Here is a 19,859-nt window from a genome sequence, read left to right as displayed (position 1 = left end):
TGCTGTGGTGCAGAGGGACCTGGGGGTCCTTGTGCATGATTCCCAAAAAGTTAGTTTGCAGGTGCAGCAGGTAATCAGGAAGGCGAATGGAATGTTGGCCTTCATTGCGAGAGGGATGGAGTACAAAAGCAGGGAGGTCCTTCTGCAACTGTATAGGGTATTGGTGAGGCCGCACCTGGAGTACTGCATGCAGTTTTGGTCGCCTTACTTAAGGAAGGAAATACTGGCTTTGGAGGTTATATACAGAGAAGGTTCACCAGGCTGATTCTGGAGATGAGGGGGTTACCTTATGATGATAGATTGAGTAGACTGGGTCTTTACTCATTGGAGTTCAGAAGGATGAGGGGTGATCTTATAGAAACATTTAAAATCATGAAAGGGATAGACAAGATAGAGGCAGAGAGGTTGTTTCCACTGGTCGGGGAGACTAGAACTAGGGGGCACAGCCTCAAAATACGGGGGAGCCAATTTAAAACCGAGTTGAGAAGGAATTTCTTCTCCCAGAGGGTTGTGAATCTGTGGAATTCTCTGCCCAAGGAAGCAGTTGAGGCTAGCTCATTGAATGTATTCAAGTCACAGATAGATAGATTTTTAACCAATAAGGGAATTAAGGGTTACGGGCGGGTAAGTGGAGCGGAGTCCACGGCCAGATTGGCCGTGATCTTGTTCCTAAATCTTATGTTCTTTAGCATGCATACAGTCCTGTGTTGCAACTTCCCCAGGTTGGTATCTTATTTTTAAGTACACCTGGTGCTGCTCCTGGCCTGCTCTTCTGCACTCCTCATTGAACCAGGGTTGGTCCCCTGGCTTGATGGTAAAGGTAGAGTGAGGGATATGCCGGGCCATGAGGTTACAGATTGTGCTGGAATACAATTCTGCTGCTGCTGATGGCCCACAGTGCCTCGTGGATGCCCAGTTTTAAGCTGCTAGATCTGTTCTGAATCTATCCCATTTAGCACGTGGTAGTGCCACACAACATGATGGAGGATTTCCTCAGTGTGAAGACAGGACTTCGTCTCCACAAGGACTGTGCGGTGGTCACTGCTACCAATGCTGTCATGGACAGATGCATCTGCGACAGGTAGATTGGTGAGGAAGAAGTCAAGTAGGTTTTCCCCTCGTGTTGGTTCTCTCACCACCTGCCGCAGGCCCAGTCTGGTCGCTATATCCTTCAGGACTCGGCCAGCTCGGTCAGTGATGGTGCTACCGAGCCACTCTTGGTGATGAATATTGAAGTCCCCCACCCAGAGTATATTCTGTGCCCTTGCTACTCTCACTGCTTCTTCCAAGTGGTGTTCAACATGGAGGAGTACTAATTCATCAGCTGAGGGAGGGGGTAGGTGGTAATCAGCAGGAGGTTTCCTTGCCCATGCTTGACCTGAAGCCATGAGACTTCACGGGGTCCAGAGACAATGTTGAGGACTCCCAGGGCCTCTCCCTCCTGACTGTATACCACTGGTGGTGGGACAGGACCTACCCAGGGATGGTGTTGGAGTCTGGGGCATCGGCAGATTGGCATGATTCTGAGAATATCACTATGTCAGGCTGTTGCTTGACTAGTCCGTGGGATAGCTCTCCCAATTTTGGCACACGTCGCCAGATGTTGGTGAGGAGGACTTTGCCAGCTCATCTGGGCTGGGTATGCCTTTGCTATGTCCGAATGCGATGCCGAGGGTGAAGCCCAGCGTTCGGTGCGGTAAATGTATGTTTGCTTACTATAATTAACACATTTTTAGAAGCAGGAGACAGGATAGAATGGTACCGATTTATAATTAGAAGTTTTACTTGATAGAGGAGCAACAAGAGTAAAACTATTGATTAGATAACAAACTAGGGGAGTTGTACCAGTGTATAGAAAAATAAATCATTAAAGCTAAATTTATTCATGAGGGACAAGGGAAGAAGCTCATTAAAATTCACCCAATATGAAGTTTTATTCGATAATGCAGAAAGATGTGAATCATCAGGCAGAAGGGGTAAGGACAAGATATTAAAAGTGGCATCGGAACAGAGACTGAGCATCGGAAGTTCTGCGGACTGTTTACCGAGCTCGGAACTCTAACACCTTTTAGTCCTCCAACTGAACATAAGAACATAAGAAATAGGAGCAGGAGTAGGCCATACGGCCCCTCGAGCCTGCTCCGCCATTCAATATGATCATGGCTGATCTGATCGTGGAGTCAGGTCCACTTCCCTGCCCGCTCCCCATAACCCCTTATTCCCTTATCAGTTAAGAAACTGTCTATTTCCATTTTAAATTTATTCAATGACCCAGCTTCCACAGCTCTCTGAGGCAGCAAATTCCACAGATTTACCACCTTCAGAGAAGAAATTCCTCTTCATCTCCATTTTAAATGGGTGGCCCCTTATTCCAAGATTATGCCCCCTAGTTCTAGTCTCCCCAATCAGTGGAAACATCCTCTCTGCATCCACCTTGTCAAGCCCCCTCATAATCTTATATGTTTCGATAAGATCACCTCTCATTCTTCTGAATTCCAATGAGTAGAGGCCCAACCTCCTCAACCTTTCCTCATAAGTCAACCCCCTCATCCCTGGAATCAATCTAGTGAACCTTCTCTGAACTGCCTCCAAAGCAAGTATATCCTTTCGTAAATATGGAAACCAAAACTGCATGCAGTATTCCAGATGTGGTCTCGCCAATACTCTGCATAACTGTAGCAAGACTAACCTGCTTTTATACTCCATCCCCTTTGCAATAAAGGCCAAGATTCCATTGGCCTTCCTGATCACTTGCTGTATCCTTTTCTGTTTCATGCTGTACTGCAGCACTTTGCAATTTTTCTCCATGTAAATAACTTACTCTTCGATTTTTTATGCCAAAGTGCATAACCTCATTATACTCCATTTGCCAAATTTTTGCCCACTCACTTAGCCTGTCTATGTCCTTTTGTAGATTTTGTGTGTCCTCCTCACACATTGCTTTTCCTCCCATCTTCGTATCATCAGCAAACTTGGCTACATTACACTCGGTCCCTTCATCCAAGTTGTTAATATAGATTGTAAATAGTTGGGGTCACAGCACTGATTCCTGCGGCACCCCACTAGTTACTGATTGCCAACCAGAGAATGAACCATTTATCCCAACTCTCTTCTGTTAGTTCTTCCTCACTGTAAAGTCCTTACTCTATAGCATGAAACCACACAAGGCACATTCTGGGGACAAGGTTGACTCTTTATTCACAGGACTCCAAAGACCCTGACACTGCATGGGACCTCCTTCTTTATACCTGTGAGATCAGGTAAGGAGTGTCTCCCACAAGTTCACCCCTTGTGGTCAAGGTGTGCATCTAGGTTGAGTGTATACAGTAATACAGTGGTGTTACATTGTGGTTACATACATGACACGCACATCCCCCCTGTATCTCTTGCCCAAAACCTTAAATCTGTGTCCCCTAGTCCTTGTACCATCAACTAATGGGAACAGCCTTTCTCTGATAACCTTATCCAAACCAGTCATAATCTTGTACACCTTGTACACCTCTATCAAATCTCCCTTTAACCTCCTTTGCTCCAAAGAGAACCACCCCAACTTCTCCAACCTAACCTTGTAGCTCAAATCCCTCATCCCTGGAACCATTTTGGTAAATCTCCTCTGCACCTTCACATCCTTCCTAAAGTGTGGTGACCAAAACTGGACACAATACTTCAGTCATGGCCTTACCAGAGTTTCAGCATAACTTCCCTGTTTTTGTACTCAATACCTCTGTAATGTATTTAACCCTGTGTAACCTGCATGACACCTGACCACCAGAGGGCCCACCTGTTGGAGTCCCAAGGGATCCCAGCATCCCTTGGGAGCACAGTATATAAGCAGGCTACTCACGAGGTACCTGCACTCTGGAGTCTTAAAAGAGCTAAGGTCACACTTGCTCATTGTGCACAGTACTCAGTTTCATCCTTTATTATGAGTGTACCAATTGGCGACGAGGTAACGAACAACCGCGCGAAAATGCAAAGAACAGTCTGTACCCTGGTGAAGTTCTTAGAAGGGGATGATTGGGAGGCCTTCGTGGAGAGACTTGACCAATACTTTATGGCCAATGGGCTGGAAGGGGACGAGAACGCTACCAAACGAAGGACAATCCTCCTAACTGTCTGTGGGACAACAACCTATGGCTTCATAAAGAATCTCCTGGCTCTGGCAAAACTGACAGAGAAATCCTATGAAGAATTGTGTATGCATGTAAATCCTAAGGAAAGTGTTTTGATGGCGAGGTATCGGTTCTACACATGTCAACGATCGGAGGGCCAGGAAGTGGCGAGCTATGTCGCCGAACTAAGGTGCCTCGCAGGACATTGAGAGTTTGAGGGATTTCTAGAACAAATGCTTCGAGACTTTTTTGTACTGGACATTGGACATAAGACAATCCTTTGCAAACTGTTGACTGTAGAAACTCCGAGTCTAAGTAAAGCCATAACGATAGCGCAGGCATTTATATCCACCAGTGACAACAACAAACAGATTTTGCAGAGTAAAGAAGTTTTGGCCAGTACTGTGCATAAAGTAACATCGGTCTCGAGCAGAAATGTACATGGCAGAACGTACATAGCGGTTGCTGTGGCCTGACCTCAATTGACCCAGAGTCCGCCATCAATCGTTAATGCGAGGCAGTTAACATCTTGTTGGCGCTGCGGAGGTGATCGTCTGCCCCATCAATGCCGCTTTAAGCACTATGCGTGCAATGGTTGCAGAACAATGGGACACCTCCAACGAATGTGCAGGCGAGCTGCAAACCCTGCAAACCACCATGTTGCAGAGGAAGATCGAGCCACTGTGGATCAAGCTGAATTGGAGACTCGTACGGAGGAGGCAGAAGTGTACGGAGTACACACATTCACCATGACATAGCCACCAATAATGTTGAAAATTGAACTGAACGGTATTCCAGTATCTATGGAACTGGACACGGGGGCAAGTCAGTACATAATGAATAAAAAGGCCTTCGACAGGCTGTGGGGCAAAAAGGCACACAGGCCCAAGCTCAGCCCCATTCACACCAAACTAAGGTCTTACACCAAGGAACTAATCCCTGTAATTGGCAGTGCTGAAGTCAAAGTCTCCTATGACGGAGCAGTACACGAACTCCAGCTGTGGATTGTTCCAGGGGATGGCCCCACATTGTTTGGCAAAAGCTGGTTGGGAAAATTCAGTTGGAACTGGGATGACATCCGAGCGTTTTCGTCCGTCGACGACGCCTCATGTACCCAGGTTCTGAGCAAGTTCCCATCGTTGTTCGAGCCAGGCATTGGAAGCTTCCAGGGGGTGAAAGTGCAGATCCATTTGGTTCCCGGTACGCGATCCATCCACCACAAGGCATGGGCGGTACCGTACATGATGCGTGAAAAAGTGGAAATTGAGCTGGACAGGCTGCAACGTGAAGGCATCATCGCGCCGGTGGAATTCAACGGCTGGACCAGTCCGATTGTCCTGGTCTTCAGGAGGATGGCACGGTTATAATTTGCGGGGATTATAAAGTAACGATTAACCATTTTTCGCTGCAGGACCAGTACCGGCTACCCAAGGCAATCTATTTGAGACCCTGGCTGGAGGGAAGCCATTCACCAAGCTGGACCTGACCTCGGCCTACATGACACAAGAGCTGGAGGAGTCTACGAAAGGCCTCACCTCAATCAACACGCACAAGGTCTGTTGATCTACAACCGGTGCCCATTCAGGATTCGGTCAGCCGCGGCAATTTTCCAGCGGAACATGTAGAGCCTGCTAAAGTCGGTTCCTTGTACAGTGGTTTTCCAGGACGACATATTGGTTACAGGTTGGGACACCATGGAGCATTTGAAAAATCTGGAAGAAGTTCTTAGTTGGTTGGATCGCGTGGAGCTCAGGTTGAAACGCTCGAAGTGTGTTTTCCTGGCACAAGACGGCGAGTTCTTGGGATGAAGAATCACAGCGGACGGCATCAGACCCACCGATGCCAAGACGGAGGCCATCAAGAATGCACCGCGACCACAGAATGTGATGGAACTGCGGTTGTTCCTGGGACTCCTTAACTATTCCAGTAATTTCCTATCTGGGTTAAGCACCCTGCTAGAACCCCTACACACGCTACTGCGCAAGGGAGTCGAGGAGAGCGGTGGCAGTCGGGAGTTCGTGAGACGAGCGGCCTACAAAAGGCCCAACAGTTCGATGAGAGCGGTGGCAGTCGGGAGGCGGGAGTTCGTGAGGCGAGCGGCCTACAAAAGGCCCAACAGTTCGATGAGAGCGGTGGCAGTCGGGAGGCGGGAGTTCGTGAGGCGAGCGGCCTACAAAAGGCCCAACAGTTCGAGGAGAGCGGTGGCAGTCGGGAGGTGGGAGTTCGTGAGGCGAGCGGCCTACAAAAGGCCCAACAGTTCGAGGAGAGCGGTGGCAGTCGGGAAGCAGGAGTTCGTGAGGCGAGCGGCCTACAAAAGGCCCAACAGTTCGAGGAGAGCGGTGGCAGTCGGGAAGCAGGAGTTCGTGAGGCGAGCGGCCTACAAAAGACCCAACAGTTCGAGGAGCCGGTGCAGCTGCAGCGAGGAGAGAAGGCAAAAAAGAAGTAGAAAGAAATCGAAAGGTGTCACAGCCAAGAGGGTAAGTGATTGGCTGGTGATTGGTGAGTAGCTTTTCTTTTTTCTTTTCTTTATCAGTAAGTAACATTTAGCATTGTTGTTGACAAATTAAGTTTATCTAGAGGTTAAGACATGGCAGGACAGCTCGGACACATGTTATGCCCCTCCTGTACTATGTGGGAAGTCAGGGACACTTCCAGTGTCCCTGACGACAACATGTGCGGAAAGTGTATCCGCCTGCAGCTCCTGACGGACCGCATTGTGGCACTGGAGCTGCAGGTGGATGAACTCTGGAGCATCCACGATGCTGAGAATGATGTGAATAGCACGTTTAGCGAGTTAGTCTTACCGCAGGTAAAGACTACACAGCCAGATAGTAAATCGGTGACCAACAGGAAGAGCAGGGTCATCACCTTGCAAAACAGATACACCGCTTTGGGTACTGTTGAGGGGGATGACTCATCAGGGGGGAGTCGCAGCAGCAGCCAAGTTCATGGCACGGTGGGTGGAAAAAGAGTGGAAGAGCTATAGTGATAGGGGATTCGATTGTACGGGGAATAGATAGGCATTTCTGCGGCCGCAACCGAGAATCCAGGGTGGTATGTTGCCTCCCTGGTGCAAGGGTTAAGGATGTCTCGGAGTGGGTGCAGGACATTCTGAAAAGGGAGGGTGAACAGCCAGTCCTCGTGGTGCATATAGGTACCAACGATATAGGTAAAAAACAGGATGAGGTCCTACAAGACGAATTTAGGGAGCTGGGAGCTAAATTACAAAGTAGGACCTCAAAAGTAGTAATCTCAGGATTGCTACCAGTACCACGTGCTGGTCAGAGTAGGAATCGCAGGATAGCTCAGCTGAATACGTGGCTTGAGGAGTGGTGCAAAAGGGAGGATTCAAATTCCTGGGACATTGGAACCGGTTCTAGGGGAGGTGGGACCAGTACAAACCAGACGGTCTGCACCTGGGCAGGACCGGAACCAATGTTGTGGGGGGAGTGTTTGCTGGTGCTGTTGGGGAGGAGTTAAACTAACATGGCAGGGATTTGGGAACCTATGCAGGGAGACAGAGAGAAATAAAATGGAGGCAGAAGCAAAAGATAGAAAGGAGAATAGTAAAAGTGGAGGGCAGAGAAACCCAAGGCAAAAAACAAAAAGGGCCACATTACAGCAAAATTCTAAAAAGACAAGCCTGAAGGTTCTGTGCCTCAATGCGAGGAGTATTCGGAATAAGGTGGATGAATTAACTGCCCAGACAGCAGTTAACGGGTATGACATAATTGGCATCACGGAGACATGGCTCCAGGGTGACCAAGGTTGGGAACTCAACATTTAGGAAGGATAGGCAGAGAGGAAAAGGAGGTGGGGAGCCATTACTGGTTAAAGAGGAAATGAATGCAATAGTAAGGAGGGACATTAGCCTGGATGATGTGGAATCGGTATGGGTGGAGCTGCGGAATACCAAAGGGCAGAAAACGCCAGTGGGAGTTGTGTACAGACCACCAAACAGTAGTAGTGAGGTCGGGGACAGCATCAAACAAGAAATAAGGGATGTGTGCAATAAAGGAACAGCAGTTATCATGGGCGACTTTAATCTACATATTGATTGGGCTAACCAAACTGGTAGCAATGCGGTGGAGGAGGATTTCCTGGAGCATATTACGGATGGTTTTCTAGACCAATATGTCGAGGAACCAACTAGAGAGCTGGCCATCCTAGACTGGGTGATGTGTAATGAGAAGGGACTAATTAGCAATCTTTTTGTGCAAGGCCCCTTGGGGAAGAGTGACCATAATATGGTAGAATTCTTTATTAAGATGGAGAGTGACAGAGTTAATTCGGAAACTAGGGTCCTGAACTTAAGGAAAGGTAACTTCGATGGTATGAGGCATGAATTGGCTAGAATAGACTGGCAAACGACACTTAAAGATTTGACGGTGGATAAGCAATGGCAAACATTTAAAGATCACATGGATGAACTTCAGCAATTGTACATCCCTATCTGGAGCAAAAATAAAACGGGGAAGGTGGTTCAACCATGGCTAACAAGGGAAATTAAGGATAGTGTTAAAACCAAGGAAGAGGCATATAAATTGGCTAGAAAAAGCAACAAACCTGAGGACTGGGAGAAATTTAGAATTCAACAGAGGAGGACTAAGGGCTTAATTAAGAGGGGGAAAATAGAGTTCGAAAGGAAGCTTGTAGGGAACATAAAAACTGACTGCAAAAGCTTCTATAGATATGAGAAGAGAAAAATATTAATGAAGACAAATGTAGGTCCCTTGCAGTCGGATTCAGGTGAATTTATAATGGGGAACAAAGAAATGGCAGACCAATTGAACAAATACTTCGGTTCTGTCTTCACGAAGGAAGACACAAATAACCTTCCAAATGTACTAGGGGACAGTGGGTCTAGTGAGAAGGAGGAACTGAAGGATATCCTTATTTGGAGGGAAATTGTGTTAGGGAAATTGATGGGATTGAAGGCCGATAAATCCCCAGGGCATGATATTCTGCATCCCAGAGTACTTAAGGAAGTGGCCGTAGAAATGGTGGATGCATTGGTGATCATTTTCCAACAGTCTATCGACTCTGGATCAGTTCCTATGGACTGGAGGGTAGCTAATGTAACACCACTTTTTAAAAAGGGAGGGAGAGAGAAAACGGGTAATTATAGACCGGTTAGCCTGACATCAGTAGTGGGGAAAATGTTGGAGTCAATCATTAAGGATGAAATAGCAGCGCATTTGGAAAGCAGTGACAGGATCGGTCCAAGTCAGCATGGATTTATGAAAGGGAAATCATGCTTGACGAATCTTCTGGAATTTTTTGAGGATGTAACTAGCAGAGTGGACAAGGAAAAACCAGTGGACGTGGTGTATTTGGACTTTCAAAAGGCTTTTGACAAGGTCCCGCACAAGAGATTGGTGTGCAAAATCAAAGCGCATGGTATTGGGGGTAATGTACTGACATGGATAGAGAACTGGTTGGCAAACAGGAAGCAGAGAGTCGGGATAAACGGGTCCTTTTCAGAACGGCAGGCAGTCACTAGTGGAGTGCCGCAGGGCTCAGTGCTGGGACCCCAGCTCTTTACAATATACATTAATGATTTGGATGAGGGAATTGAGTGTAATATCTCCAAGTTTGCAGATGACACTAAACTGTGTGGCAGTGTGAGCTGTGAGGAGGACGCTAAGAGGCTGCAGGGTGACTTGGACAGGTTAGGTGAGTGGACAATGCATGGTAGATGCAGTATAATGTGGATAAATGTGACGTTATCCACTTTGGGGGCAAAAACGCGAAGGCAGAATATTATCTGAATGATAGCAGATTAGGAAAAGGGGAGGTGCAACGAGACCTGGGTGTCATGGTTCATCAGTCATTCAAAGTTGGCGTACAGGTACAACAGGCGGTGAAGAAGGCAAATGGTATGTTGGTCTTCATAGCTAGGGAATTTGACTATAGGAGCAGGGAGGTCTTACTGCAGTTGTACAGTGTCTTAGTGAGTCCTCACCTGGAATATTGTGTTCAGTTTTGGTCTCCTAATCTGAGGAAGGACATTCTTGCTATTGAGGGAGTGCAGCAAAGGTTCACCAGACTTATTCCAGGGATGGCTGGACTGACATATCAGGATAGACTGGATCAACTGGGCCTTTATTCACTGGAGTTTAGAAGGATGAGAGGGGATCTCATAGAAACGTATAAGATTCTGACGGGACTGGACAGGTTAGATGCAGGAAGAATGTTCCCGATGTTGGGGAAGGCCAGAACCAGGGGACATAGTCTTAGGATAAGAGGTGTGCCATTTAGGACTGAGATGAGGAGAAACTTCTTCACTCAGAGAGTTGTTAACCTAAGGAATTCCCTGCCGCAGAGTTGTTGATGCCAGTTCATTGGATATATTCAAGAGGGAGTTAGATATGGCCCTTATGCCTAAGGGCATCAAGGGGTATGGAGAGAAAGCAGGGAAGGGGTACTGAGGGAATGATCAGCCATGATCTTATTGAATGGTGGTGCAGGCTCGAAGGGCCGAATGGCCTACTCCTGCACCTATTTTCTATGTTTCTATGAATTCACAAGAGGCTGCCTTTAAGAAAGCCAGAAATCTGTTGTGTTCAAACAAACTGCTTGTCCTGTATAACTTTTGTGAATGTTTAGTGCTAGCTTGCGATGCGTTGTCATACGGGATCGTGTGTCTGTTACAACAGGCTAATGAATCAGGGATTTTGCAACTGGTCGCTTATGCGTCCAGGAGTTTGTCCAAGGCCGAAAGAGCCTACAGCATGATTGAAAAAGAGGCTGTGGTGTGCGTCTACGGGGTGAAAAAAATGCACCAGTACTTATTTGGCCTCAAGTTTGAACTTGAAACTGACCACAAGCCGCTCATATCGCTATTCTCTAAGAGCAAAGGGATTAATACCAATGCCTCTGCCCGCATCCAAAGATGGGCGCTCACTCTGTCGGCAGATGCTCTCAGTCGGCTGCCATTGCCCACCACCGGGTGGAAATGGCCTAGCCAGCGGACTTGCCCATGGTCATGGAGGCAATCGAGAACGAGAAGTCCCCAGTTATGGCCCGCCAGATAAGGACGTGGGCCAGCCAGGATCCTTTACTGCCTTTGGTAAAAAATTGTGTCCTCCAGGGGAGCTGGTCTAGCGTCCCAGTGGAGATGCAGGAAGTGATTAAGCCGTTCCACAGACGCAAAACGAGTTGTCCCTGCTGGCAGACTGTCTATTGTGGGGCAATCGCGTGGTCTTGCCCAAGAAAGGCAGAGATACGTTCATATGTGAACTGCACAGAATCCACCCAGGCATCGTAATGATGAAAGCCATAGCCAAATCCCATGTGTGGTGACCCGGCATTGACTCAGAGTTATAGTCATGAGTGCACCAGTGCAACACTTGCTCTCAGCTGAGCAATGCACCCAGAGAGGCACCGGTAAGTTTGTGGTCGTGGCCCTCCAAACCGTGGTCACGGATCCACGTAGACTATGCGGGCTCATTTCTAGACAAAATGTTTTTGGTTGTCGTGGACGCTTACTCAAAATGGATTGAATTTGCAATAATGTCAGTAAGCACGGTCACGGCCACTATTGAAAGCCTACAAACCATGTTTGCCATGCACAGCTTGCCTGATGTCCTAGCCAGCAACAATGGGCCGTGCTTCACCATTGCTGAATTCAAGGTATTCATGAATCGCAACGGGATCAAACACGTCACATCTGCTCCGTTCAAGCCCACATCCAACGGCTAGGCAGAATGGGCAGTTCAGACCATCAAGCAAAGGTTGAAACGTGTGTCGGAAGGCTCCCTGCAGACCCGGCTGTCCCGAGTACTACTCAGCTACCGCACCAGGCTCCACTCACTCACTGGGGTTCCCGAGCTGCTTATGAAAAGGGCACTCAAAACAAGGCTCTCTCTTGTCCACACTGATCTCCATGATCACGTGGAGGGCAAACGACATCAACAAAGTGTGTACCATGATCACGCAAATTTGTCACACGATATTGAGATCTATGATCCCGTATTTTTGCTCAATTATGGACATGGTCCCAAATGGCTCGCTGGCACGGTCACAGCCAAAGAGGGGAGTAGTGTGTTTCAGGTCAAATTGGCCAAAGGATAAATGCACAGAAAACATTTGGACCAAATCAAATTGCGGTTCACCAACAGCTACGAACAACCCGAAGAGGACACCGCCAACTTTGACCCTCCAACACACACACACACACACACACACACACACACACACACACACACACGATAACTGACATCATGGTTGACCACGAAGCCGAACTCATCATTCCCAGCAGCACGGCAAGGCCGGCTGTCCAACAGCCCAGTGAAGAACTGACCAACCCATCCACACCAGCATTTGGACCGAGACGATCGACAAGGGAGCGCAAAATCCCAGATCGTCTCACCTTGTAAATAAGTGTATTGTTGACTTCACGGGGAAGTGATGTAATGTATTTAACCCTTTGTAACCTGCATGACACCTGATCACCAGAGGGCCCATCTGTTGGAGTCCCAAGGTCACATTTGCTAATTGTACACAGGAATCAGTTTCATCCTTTATTGTGAATGGACCAACCTCTATTTATGAAGCCCAGGTTCCCGTATGCTTTCAATATGTCCTGCCACCTTCAAAGATCTATGCACATAAACCCCCATGTCCCTGTGTCCCTGTACACTCTTTAGAACTGTGCCATTAAGTCTATATTGCCTCTTCCCTATCCTTTGTGTCAAAATGCATCACCTCACACTTCTCTGTATTAAATTCCATCTGCTACTTGTCTGCCCATTCTGCCAGACTATCTATGTCCTGTTGCAGTCGATTGGCATCATCCTCACTGTTTGTCACATCTCCCAGTTTCGTATCATCAAAAAATTTTGAGATTTCACTCTGCATTCCAACATCCAAGTCATATATATCAATTATCTCATGCCATGTCGCCCTGTCACCTTTTACAGAAGAAGCTATCGACGAATAGGTCCGAGCAGAGGCGAACGGGTGGGGGGCCACCAGTCCCCAGCGGCATCACAGATATTGAGGAGCGGGTGCTCGCACTTGTGGGGAAGCACAACTCTTTTGGGGGAGACAAATTAAACATTAGATCGAGTGCCCCCTGATCTGGGGGACACTCCAGACACTTTTAACTGCCCTCTTTTTTGGGGGGGGCATTAAAATCATATAGTTTACAAGTGCCCCCTATAAAAGGGGAGGGGGACACTAAAACCCGGCAATTAAAACAAATTAGACTTTAAAACAAATAAAATCAAATTAAAATTTGGTTGCCGGGGGTGACAATGCACTCCAGTCCCTCCGGCGCCCACCTCTCGCGGAAGGCCGCGAGTGCACCGGTGGACACCGCGTGCTCCATCTCCAGGGACACCCTGGCGCGGATGTACGCGCGGAAGAGAGGCAGGCAGTCGGGCTGAACGACCCCCTCGACCACCTGCTGCCTGGACCGGCTGATGGCACCCTTGGCCGTGCCCAGGAGCAGTCCTACGAGGAGGCCCTCGGACCTACCCGCTCCCCTCCGCACAGGGTGCCCAAAGTGTGGGGAAGCACACCCGGATAGCCACGCAGGCAGCTGCAGACCCTGAAGTGATGCCATGTAAGTAAAGCTTACACCATGGTGTGATGTAAAGTCAATAGATGCCACACCAACTCATATCCAAACAATTATTTATGATAGATGATTTCTAAAAGTGTCTTATAAATAATGCTGGCCTCATGAGAATCATAGCAATGCAGAATGTGTTGATTGTCATGAAATGTGATGCCTGTGATGATTTTGATAGCGGTGATGCTTTTGTCGTGCACATGCTGTGTGTGGCGCTGGACTCACCTTGTCCCTCCGGCGCCCACCTCTCGCGGAAGGCACCTTCTCCTCTAATAACCTCATTTGTGTTTTGCAACTCAGCCAGCAGCGCGTCCCAAGGCAAGACCACAGAGGCCAGAAGGTGGGGGCGCGGGGCCCGACTCTCCGGACGATCCTACATCTGGTGTATATAAATGACTTGGATTTGAATACAGGGGGTATGATTAAGAAGTTTTCAGATGACATTAAAATTGGCTGTGTAGTTGATAATGAAGAGGAAAGTCATGGACTGCAAGAGGTTATCAATCTACTGGTCAGATGGGCACAGCAGTGGCAAATGGAATTTAATTTGGAGAAATATGAGGTAATGCACTTTGGGAGGGCTAATAAGGAAAGGGGATACACATTAAGCGGTAGGCCACTTATTAGTGTAGATGAACAAAGGGAACTCGGAGTGCTTGTCCACAGATCCCTGAAAGTAGCAGGCCAGGTGGATAAGGTGGTTAAGAAGGCATATGGAATGCTTGCCTTTATTGGTCGAGGCATAGAATATAAGAGCAGGGAGGTTATGCTTAAATTGTAAAATACTCTGGTTAAGCCACAGCCGGAGTACTGCATGCAGTTCTGGTCACCGTATTATAGGAAATTAAAATTAAAATTTCCACAATAATGAAAACAAAAGAATACTGGAGGATCTTATAAGTCCAGGTAATAAATGTTTGATATATGGAGTTGCATAGGGAGGAACAGGTTTTGAACCTTGTTTAAACTCAATGTATAATAATGGTCATCATAATTTAATACATCATGTAAAATCAATGGGTAGAAATCTGTGTGATAGACTAGGAGAGAGATATATGATGCTACGGAAAAATTTCTCATGAATTCTTATTCATTAGAATTCACCTTATATGGAGTTGTATTAAGTAATCCATAGACTCATAGAAGTTAACAGCATGGACGGAGGCCATTTCGGGCTATCGTGTCTATGCCGGCCAACAAGAGGCTATCCAGCCAAATCCCACTTTCTAGCTCTAGGTTCGTAACCCTTTCAGGCAGTGAGTTCCAGACACCCACAACCCTCTAGGTGAATAAATTTCCTCTCAAATCCCCTCTAACCCTTCTACCAATTACTTTAAATTTATTCCCCCTGGTTGTTGACCCCTCTGCTAAGGGAAATAAGCCCTTTCTATCCACTATATCTAGGCCCCTCATAATTTTATACACCTCAATGAGTACTCCGCTCAGCCTCCTCTGTTCCAAGGAAAACAAACTCAGCCTAACCAATCTGTCCTCATAGCTAAGATTCTCCACTCCTGGCAACATCATCGTAAATCTCTTCTGTAACCTCTCCAGTGCAATCACGTCCTTCCTGTAATGCAGTGACCAGAACTGCACACAGTACTCCAGCTGTGGCCTAACCAGTGTTCTATACAGTTCAAACATAACCCCCCTGTTCTTGTATTCTATGCCTTAGCTAATAAAGGCAAGCATTCCATTTGCCTTCTTAACGACCTTATCTACCTGGCCTGCTACCTTCAGCGATCTGTGGACAAGCACTCCGAGGTCCCTTTTTTCGTCTACACTTCTCAGTGTCCTACCATTTAATGTGTATTCCCTTTCCTTGTTAGCCCTCCACAAATGTATTACCTCACACCTCTCCAGATTAAATTGCATTTGGCACTGTTCTGCCCACCTGACCAGTACATTGATATCTTCCTGCAGTCAACAGCTTTCTTATTCATTATCAACCACACAGCCTAATTTAGTATCATCTACAAACTTCTTAATCATACCCCCTATATTCAAGTCTAGATCATTGATGTATACCACAAAAAGCAAGGTCCCAGCACTGAGCCCTGCGGAACCCCACTGGGCACAGCCTTTCAGTCACAAAAACCCATCAACCATTACCCTTTGCTTCCTGCTTCAGAGACAATTTTGGATCCAACATGCCACTTTGCCATGGATCTCATGGGCTGTTACTTTCATGACCATGCCATGTGGGACCTTATCAAAAGCCTTGCTAAAGTCCATATACACTACATCGTATGCAGTACCCTCATCGACCTTCCTCAAAAAATTCAAACAAGTTAGTCAGACATGAACTTCCCTTAACAAATCCATGCTGACTGTCTTTGATTAATCCGTTTCTTTCTAAATGAAGATTTATCCTGACCTTCAGGAGTTTTTCCAATAATTTTCTCACCACTGAGGTTTATCCCTTTTTTCCTTCTTAAACAAAGGCACCACATTAGCAGTCCTCTGGCACCACAACTGTAGCCAGAGAGGACTGGAAAATAATGGTCAGAGCCTCTGCTATTTACTCTTTTGCTTCGCTTAACAGCTGGGCTACATTTCATCCAGGCCTGAAGATTTATCCACTTTCAAAGCTGCTAAACCCCTTAATACCTTCTCTCTTACTATGTTTATTTCATCTAATATTTCACACTCCTTCTCGATAGCAGTGTCTGTATCGCCCCTTTCTTTTGTGAAAACAGATGCAAAGTATTCATTAAGAACCATACGCACATCTTCCGCCTCCACATAAGATTATCCTCATGGTCTCTAATAGGCCCTACCTTTTCTTTAGTTATCCTCTTGCTCTTAATATATTTATAAAACATCTTTGGGTTTTCCTTGATTTTAACGCCACAAATTTTTCATGCTCTCTCTTTGCTTTGCTAATATCCTTTTTAATTTCACCCCTGAACTTTCTATATTCCTCCAGAGATTCTATAGCCCTCGGTATCTGTCATAAGCTTCCCTATTTTTCTTTATCCTACCCTATATATCCCTAGACATCCAGATTTGTTAGTTCCACCCTGTTTCTTTAAGGGCACATGTTTGGCCTGAACCCTCCAGATCTCCTCCTTGAATGTCTCCCACAGCTCTGACACTTCAAGTAGTTATTTCCAGTCCACTGTGGCTAAATCACCTCTCAGTTTTGCAAAGTTGGCTTTTCCCCAATTTAGAACTTGTATTTCGGGTCTATCCTTGGCCGTTTCCATAACTGCCTTAAGTCTAACTGAATTATAGTCACTAGCACCGAAATGTTCTCCCACTGATACCCCTTCCACCTGCCCAGCTTCATTCCCCAAAACTAAATCCAAGACCGCCCCCTCTCGTGTTGTTACTGGCTAAAAAAGTTTTCTTGAATGCATTTTAGGAATTCCACATCCTCCAAACCCTTCACACTAATTTTGTCCCAATTAATATTAAGATAGTTGAAATCCCCTACTATTACTGCCCTATAGTTTTTGCACGTGTCAGAAATTTTCCTACATATTTGCTCCTCTATCTCCCTCCCACAGTTTGGGGGTCGATAATACACACCCAGCAGAGTTTTTTGTTTTTGTTTTTCACTTCGGCCCAAATGGCCTTGTTTGATGATCCCTCTAACATATCATCCCTCCTCACTGCTGCAATAGATTCCCCTCCCTTTTTACACTCCTCTCCAACCCGTCTGAAAATCCTGTACCAGGAATGTTGAGCTGCCAAACCTGCCCCTCTTTCAGCCATGTTTCTGCAATAGCTATAATATCATACTCCCAAGTGTTCAGCTTATCTGCCTTATTCACTATACTCCTTGCATTGAAGTACATACCATTTAGTACAGCCAGACCTCCTTGTTGACTACTTTCTTGCCCTTGTTTCCTCTGTCCTTCAAATTCACTTTCTACATTCTGGTTTTCCAATTCCAGCTTTACTTCTCTCCCTACTGAATCTATTCTCAGATTCCCATTCCCTTGCCAAGCGAGTTTAAACCCTCCCCAACAGCACTAGCAACCCCCCCCCCCCCCCCCCGCCCCCGAGGATATTGGCCTCGGCTCTGTTGAGGTGCAACCCGTCCAGCCTGTACAGATCCCATCTCCCCCAGAAATGGTTCCAATGCCTCAGGAATATGTGGACTGTCAGATAGAAGGGGTAAGGAAAGGATATTAAAAGTGGGTATTAGAACAGACTCTTAGGATTGGAAGGTCTGCAGCCTGTTTACCAAGCTCAGAATTGTAGTGTTTGAGTCCTCCAATTAAACTCGCAAGGGTTGGTCTTAAGTACTGCTGTTGACGTATATTCATGATTGTATATTCAGTAAACCTATGACATCTGACATTCAATGCTGCAAATCCTGTTGATTTCAGGAGTAAATTCTAACTAAGTCACACCCCTTGAACTCCTCCTGTAACACTGGAATGCAGTGCCTGGCCCCTTCCAGATTACAACAGCTCTTTACACAGCCTAAACCTTCTGGTATGGGTACAAATACCTGCACTGTGCATGATCGCATCTGAAGGGCCACAAACAATCAATGGAGCAGTCGTGGAGTTAGACACCATATCAGTCTGGTGCATGAGTGAGCGTCAATCCCACAAACTGCCAAGAATTCCCTCACGGAAACTCGCTTTCCCAGTCTAAAAGACTCTTGCCTGGAGTGAATGCTCCGTGCGGGGAATACAGTCGGCAGGGGGGGAGGGGGAGAGTACACTCCGGGGGGGGGGGACACACACCCTGGACAGGGGGTGGAGACACTTCGGGTGGGGAGGGGGAACACTCTGGGCAGCTTGGGGGGGGGGGGGGGGGAGGAGACACTCCGCTGGGTGGGGGGAGGGGAGACATTCCGAGGGAGGGGAGGGGAGAGACACTCCGGGGGGGGGGGGGGAAGGGGAGGGGAGAGACACTCCGGGGGGGGGGGGAAGGGAGGGGAGGGGAGAGACACTCCGGGGGGGGAAGGGAGGGGAGGGGAGGGGAGAGACACTCGGGGGAGGGGAGAGACACTCGGGGGAGGGGGGGGGGGGAGAGACACACCCTGGACAGGGGGTGGAGACACTTCGGGTGGGGAGGGGGGAACACTCTGGGCAGCTGGGAGGGGGGGGGGGGGAAGAGAGGAGACATTCCGAGGGAGGGGAGGGGAGAGACACTCCGGTGCGGGAGGGGAGAGACACTCCGGGGCGGGGAGAGACACTCCGGGGCGGGGGGGGGGAAGGGGAGAGACACTCCGGGGGTGGGGGGGAAGAGACACTCCGGGGGGGGGGGGGAAGAGACACTCCGGGGGGGGGGGGGGAAGAGACACTCCGGGGGGGGGGGGGGGGGGGAAGAGACACTCCGGGGGGGGGGGGGGGGAAGAGACACTCCGGGGGGGGGGGGGGGAGGGGGAGACACTCCAGGGGGAAGGGAGAGAGATACTCTGGGGGGGTGGGGGGGGAAGACACTCCATGTGCAATGCTCCAGGGGCAGACAGTGGGAGCGGAGAGACCCACCCCAGGATCCCAACCTCTGCCTTCTCAATGCATAACTCACAGCAAGGCTGCTGTCCCTCTCTGAGCACCCGGTCCCTGGGTGGGGTGGGGGTTATTTTCGGAGTGACCCCGACGTGTCAATGTGCGGGCAGTGTGGGGGTGCCGGAGGGGGCAGTGTGGGGGGGGGCCGGAGGGGGGGAAGTGGAGGGCGATGGAGGGGGTGCCGGACTGGGCAGTGGGGGGTGCCATAGGGGGCAGTGATGGTTTCAGTACTCACCAGGGCACCGGCGGAGCCCAGGAAACACGAGCAGACCAAGAGCCCAAGCCCGAGCCAGCGGCCGCCGACCTCTGCCATCCCCGCGGGCGCACGGTCCCACCAGTCACCGGATCCAGCGCTTCTTCCCCCGGCAGCAGCTCAACCTGTCAGCCGCTGCACCGACCGCTCCCTGCAACATGCTCCGGTTAGAAACTTTGTTCCTGCTCTAATTGCAGGAGCTCAGTGAAAACAACAGCCTCGGGCATTGCTGCATTTTAAATGTATTTATTAATGCTTAAATAATCAATTGAACGAAACTAAAAGAAAATGTAATTTTTACATTGATTAAAATAAATTAAACCAAACATCAGAATTGAAACTGAACTAAAATACATCAAATTAAGTAAAATAAACGAAACTGAAAGAAAATAAAAACATATAAAATAAATAAAACGGATTTAAACCACAGCAATATG

General features: G+C 48.0%; 1 protein-coding gene across 1 annotated transcript in view; it reads right to left on the bottom strand.

The window, feature by feature from the left end:
* LOC139233534 (parathyroid hormone/parathyroid hormone-related peptide receptor-like) overlaps window positions 1–19,505 on the bottom strand; it is a 61,090-nt gene extending 41,585 nt beyond the window's left edge. Inside the window, exon 1 of the mRNA XM_070863934.1 lies at window positions 19,405–19,505. Coding sequence (XP_070720035.1) covers window positions 19,405–19,482 — 78 coding nt within the window. The 5' untranslated portion in view covers window positions 19,483–19,505. The remainder of the gene's footprint in view (window positions 1–19,404) is intronic.
* Window positions 19,506–19,859: the final 354 nt, after the last annotated feature.

This window comes from Pristiophorus japonicus, chromosome 21 (genome assembly GCF_044704955.1).
Source record: "Pristiophorus japonicus isolate sPriJap1 chromosome 21, sPriJap1.hap1, whole genome shotgun sequence".
In the NCBI taxonomy this organism is placed as follows: domain Eukaryota; kingdom Metazoa; phylum Chordata; class Chondrichthyes; family Pristiophoridae; genus Pristiophorus; species Pristiophorus japonicus.
The sequence above is the reverse complement of the archived record's forward strand: the minus strand, read 5'-3'. Positions and strand labels throughout refer to the sequence as shown.